The sequence below is a fragment of the Thalassophryne amazonica genome, chromosome 5 (genome assembly GCF_902500255.1).
Source record: "Thalassophryne amazonica chromosome 5, fThaAma1.1, whole genome shotgun sequence".
Taxonomy (NCBI): domain Eukaryota; kingdom Metazoa; phylum Chordata; class Actinopteri; order Batrachoidiformes; family Batrachoididae; genus Thalassophryne; species Thalassophryne amazonica.
In genome coordinates this window covers 114,391,075-114,396,247 of record NC_047107.1, presented here as the reverse complement: position 1 = coordinate 114,396,247, position 5,173 = coordinate 114,391,075, and the positions used below count along the sequence as shown (strand labels likewise).

General features: G+C 40.3%; 1 protein-coding gene across 1 annotated transcript; it reads left to right on the top strand.

Moving 5' to 3' along the window:
* The first annotated feature begins 1,676 nt into the window (after nt 1-1,676).
* On the top strand, nt 1,677-4,210 carry LOC117509873 (natterin-2-like). The gene is made up of 3 exons (XM_034169503.1): nt 1,677-1,700; nt 2,192-2,252; nt 3,034-4,210. The coding sequence occupies exons 2-3, from the start codon at nt 2,192-2,194 to the stop codon at nt 4,041-4,043; spliced, it is 1,071 nt and encodes a 356-aa protein (XP_034025394.1). The 5' UTR covers nt 1,677-1,700; the 3' UTR covers nt 4,044-4,210.
* Nucleotides 4,211-5,173: the final 963 nt, after the last annotated feature.

Here is a 5,173-nt window from a genome sequence, read left to right as displayed (position 1 = left end):
AATTTGATAGACATCAGTTAAACTATTCAACTATTGAAAAAGCGACACTTATGTTGATTTTGGCCCTGAAGTATTTTGAGGTGTATGTGGGTGGCAGGGCCAAAATTACTGTATATACTGACCATAATCCATTAACATTTCTGACCTCGGTTAAAGCGCCTAACCTGCGGTTGGTTCATTGGTCCTTGTACCTGCAGGCATATAAACTGGACATAAAATATATTAAGGTAGCAGATGCCTTGTCACGCGCCCCGATTTAGGTACCACACTTCACAGGGTCCTGTGGTAGCACGTGTGATTTGTGTGTGTGTGTGTGGGGGGGGGGGGGGGACGGCTCCCTGCTGTCTTGCTGTATTTGTGTGTTGTCTAATATGTCTGTTGTATGTCTTGAGGTCTCTGCCACCTGGGAGGCGCTGATTAAGCTTCCTGCCTGGGAGTATAAAAGGAGGGTTTTTTTTGCCTCTCCTTACGCTCCTCCTCCCTCCTCTGGATCGCAGTTTGGGGAGCAGCTGCGTCTGGTCCCGGTTCAGGCTCTGGCCCCTGGTCCTGGTCTGGGTTAATCGCACCACACCCTTGTTGTTTGTTTTATCTTTTTATTTTATAATAAAGTTTCCCTATTCAGGGTTTTAAAGATTTGCGCTTCCGTGTGGTCCTCATTTTTTTGTTACGGCATTTGAGCCAGGCTGTAACATAATTGCACATTCTAAAGAACACAACGCTCATACGGCCCAGGGTATTTTAGCTTTGTGTTATATTTTTATTTTTCATGACATTATGAGGTGCACCTAAAAGTGTCCACCCTTATTTTATCCCACAGAAATAAATGAAGCATGTGTATTGTCATTTAGTGAGGAGGTGTAGGAAACCTTCTTGCACATGTATGAATATTTTATTGTTCACAGAACACATCAGACACAAGCAGCAAACCTGAACATGGAGACGTGTACTGAGCACCTGTCGGATTTTCATTTGGTGTGAAAAGATGGAACAGCTTGAGGCCATTCACAAGCTGAAATCACCAATCTGTGATACTTAGAAAATTATTCCAGGTCCATGAGTAGAAACATGCATTGGACCACGACAATTCCCACTCATCAGGTAGTCCAGGGAATCCAAAGGACTCAGTGACTTTTGTCTTTCACATGTTGAAATTACTTGAACAGTGTTGATCCTAGATGAGTGGAATTGGGGAGATTTTGATCCCAGACTAGTGAAACAACTGACCACCTGCAGGGAATGGTCACACAGTTACTTTTGGGACAAACAGTTTTGGTCCTTAAGGAATCTCTCAAATTGGTAAAGACTGAAGATTCTCTTGGGAAAGTTCATCCCTCAGCATTATGAAGTCACATGTTAACATTAGATCTTAATAAGTCAATATTACCAAACGCTGGTGGTGGCGGCTGCTTTTTTACCCGCTGGCGGTTAGATGAGGACAGCATCAGTGGAAGTGGAAACTAGTGATCTGAACATCCAAGTGTACAGCTGGCTGAATTTGATTGGATGACAGACCGTGGGACACACAGTCAGTGAATGTGTGAAGAACTGAGCAACATGAATGGTGCACATCAGCCAATAAAATGACAACTTAAACAGTCCAAACAAATGTTTCTCTTTCTTATTGGCTGCAGCAGGAAGCAGAAACAGCATATAAACCACGACACCACCGAGGGTGTACGAGGTCAGGTGCACCCGCAAAGGTGAGTACTTCACTTTCACCCAACTTTTAATGCACTCAATTATCAGATAAAAAGACTACGTTGAAGACAACTTTCAAAAAGGTGCTTGTTTGTAAAATGAACTATAACTCATATAGTTAAGAGTAGATGCGTTTATATTCTATTATTCCAGCATTATTAGTTCAACTGGAAATCAGCTACAAGGACTCATATCTAAAAAGGTTGAAAGCTGAGCTGCTAAAAAAATCTACCAGGAGGTCATGGAAGAGGTGACTGAGGATCAGGTGGAAAACAGACTGCAACAACAAAAAGTGCTGCTGGTTCGATTACTGTTTCTCTGTTAAAATGTACTTGAGTCCAGAGCCTCACTTTGTACTGATGTGGCTGAATGTCAGATACAGTAATTTTTTAATGAATAAACTGCTTTGCTGAAAAACAGCTGCCAAATTGTTTTATTGTGATAACCTGGAAATAAAAAATTATTATTTGTTTTTGTCCTGTTGAATTTCCAGATGAATCCGTCAGTGCTGCTCGTGACCCTGCTGCTTCTGTCCTGGACCAGTGCAGAGAAAGGTAAAGATAAACAGATGTTCTCAGCGCAGAGAACCAGTAAAGTATGAAGTGGTGTTTGATTTGATTTATCATCATTAATAATTCTTCATCGGGTTCAAAGTTGGTATCTTTCATAATCCCAGGCTTGGCTGCATAAAAAGTGGTCAAAACATTTTGAATTAAAATTAGTTGTTGGTTTTTCAAATGGTGGAGAGGACAGATGTTCTCTGCAGCCCAAAATGTCTCCTGAGGAGGCACATGTTCTTAGTGAGTTATTCACCATTATATTTGGACTTAAATTATTGCTAAGAAGGGGCAAGGCAGCACCAACCACTGAGCACAGATTGTGCTGACATGATGAGCACTTTAACTGCCTTTGCTGTAACTGGTGTGTCTTCACACCAATGAATGAACTTCAGAATGCTGCATGTCCAGTAATAAAAAAGGAAAAGCAAGCCAGCCCCTCAGAGCACTCCATGGAGATGGGTCCTACCAATTTGACTCGATTTATTCTCCCATATGAAAGAGGTCCTACTTTTATCAATTGTATAAAAACAATGATTTTTTAAAATTTGGATGGGGAAGTTTTGGAAGCGATCTATGAACTTGATTAAAGCTGACATGCTCCACAAAGATAGTGGTGAGGAGGCCCATTGGTTCATATGTTCACACTTATATGTGCACAGTGAAGGTAGTTATCATTTTTCTGGTTAACAAAATTTACAAAATCTTGTCTTTTTTGTCAGTGCGGATGAAGAGATTTAATGTAGTTCTGTGTATCTATGTATCTTTCTCTCTAAAGATCTTAAAGTAAGGGTGGCTCGATCCAGCAACGATGAGACCAACCTACACTGGGTGAAATGTGAAGGATCTGTGCCTGATGGAGCTGTTTCAATTCAAAACACGTATGTGAGTCCGGCTCGCACAGAGTATGTCTGCAAATCTAGTTGCCAAGCTGGTTACTACAGCACCAAGGATTCAAAGTGCCACTACCCCTATGGAACACGAGAAATGTCATCCTCTAGCAACTGCTATATCCTGGTGAACAGAGATAACTTTGAGCTTCTGGAGTGGAAGGACGGTTACGATGGTTCAGTGCCAGAAATCGCAGTCAGTACATGCGAAAACAATAAGATATATGTAGGGAAGAGTGCGTATGGTCTCGGGAAAATAGATCCTTCTAACCACTGCTTATATTATGTTTGGAACGGTGCCGAGACGTGTACCAAGACGTACCAGGCTCTGACTGTGAATAAAAACATTATTGAACAGACCATGAAAGATGTGAAATTCCAGACTGAAGGGGTTTCTGTTATTGTGGGTAAACCAGAAGTTATGCGCAGTTCTACCGTCAAAAACCAGCACTGTCATGAAGTTAAAGATGCAGTTACCCTCACCAAAGACATTTCGACAGAGGAAAGGTGGGATGTCATTAATTCAGTAACATTTGATGTCAAAACTACTGTCACAGCTGGGTTTCCTGACATTGGCTCTGGAACACTTGAGATTGGCACGGAGGCAACGTGGGAGTTTACTAAGGGAGACAGTCAGACTGATACTCAGTCGTACTCTATTTCTGTGCCAGTGCCAGTTCCACCAAAACAGTCCTGTACTGTCAGTATGCTTGCGCAGGTGAACAAAGCAGACATCCCTTTCACAGCAACCTTGATCCGCACCTACGGCAGTGGCCAGAAAACTCAGACAAAAGCCAAAGGGGTCTTTAGGATGACCCAGATAGCAGAAATCCAAGCTAACATAGAACAATGTACCATCATAGGTGATGTGAAAGATTGTCCAAAGGCTTCAAAATAATACAATTAAAAAGCCTGTTAAAGTTACTGGAAAATTAAAGGAAAATATCTTCTTTCTTTGTTTCAGCAAAATGCAGATGTGGTAACTTATTCTGACTTCTTATAAAAGCACACATACAGTTAATTCTTACATTTCCTCACTGCAGGCTGTCGAAAAAAAATCAACTTTTCACATATTGCCTCAAATGGCACATTATCCAGTGAAAAAAACATGTTGTTTTGACTCTACATTGAAGAAAAATATGAAAATGTCATTTTCACTTGTGGTTGGAAATTAATAAAGTCTGATGTGGTTTGTCAAATACACATTTTTACTGCTACTAAATGATGAAATTATTCACATTCTGATGGTTTGGTTCAATAAGATGTTGCTTCTTATCGTGATCATTTTAATTGAAGTGCTTCAGCAACATGAAAAGTGTTTAAAATGATGTACCTCAGTATGAATTCAAATATTTGTATTTTATTGTCAGAATAGAGATTCTGAAATGATACTTCAAATGTTTTGAACAAAGACATTTGGAGTGTCGTCTTTTGAAGAGACAGTAAAGTTTCAATGAATTTGTTTGACCATTGCTTTTGATTTGATGATGTAAGAAGCTTTGCAATGAGAAAGATGATGTCAGAGTGTACTGATGATGCTTAGCCAATAAGAAACCTACACGTGTGTCTCCATCTTTGGAAATCACAAACTTAAAAGCTGGGGGCGGGGCTTCACTTTTTGCTCTTTCTTCTCTGTCGGCCTTCTATGTTGTGAGAGATCATGATGAGTCTGTTTGTATGACTGACTCCTTCCCTTGAATAAAACATTTAAACAACCGAAAGACTTTTTTGATTTCTTTTGTGAAGTTCGACACCTTGAATCATTTCCAGACTTTAGACGGGTCCCAGACCCACAGTTTGAATGAATTGAATGAATGAATTTATTCGGCGCACACAGGTCCAGAAAAACAACACTTACAAAAAAGAAAAAAGAAAATAGTCCAATTGTCTCATGGGGAGAACAAGCAGAACAGGTTAACTCTCAGAATGACATCAAAGATACTGACATTAACCAGGTGAAAGATGTCTCAATAATAATCCATCCATCCATTTTCTTTACCTGCTTACTCCAGTTAAGGGTCATGGGGG

Bases quoted from the DNA above. Each gene is read 5' to 3' on its own strand.
- LOC117509873 (XM_034169503.1), top strand. From the start codon at position 2,192: ATGAATCCGTCAGTGCTGCTCGTGACCCTGCTGCTTCTGTCCTGGACC. The intron at 2,253-3,033 runs GTAAAGATAAAC...TTCTCTCTAAAG, and splicing joins CTGGACCAGTGCAGAGAAAG to ATCTTAAAGTAAGGGTGGCT.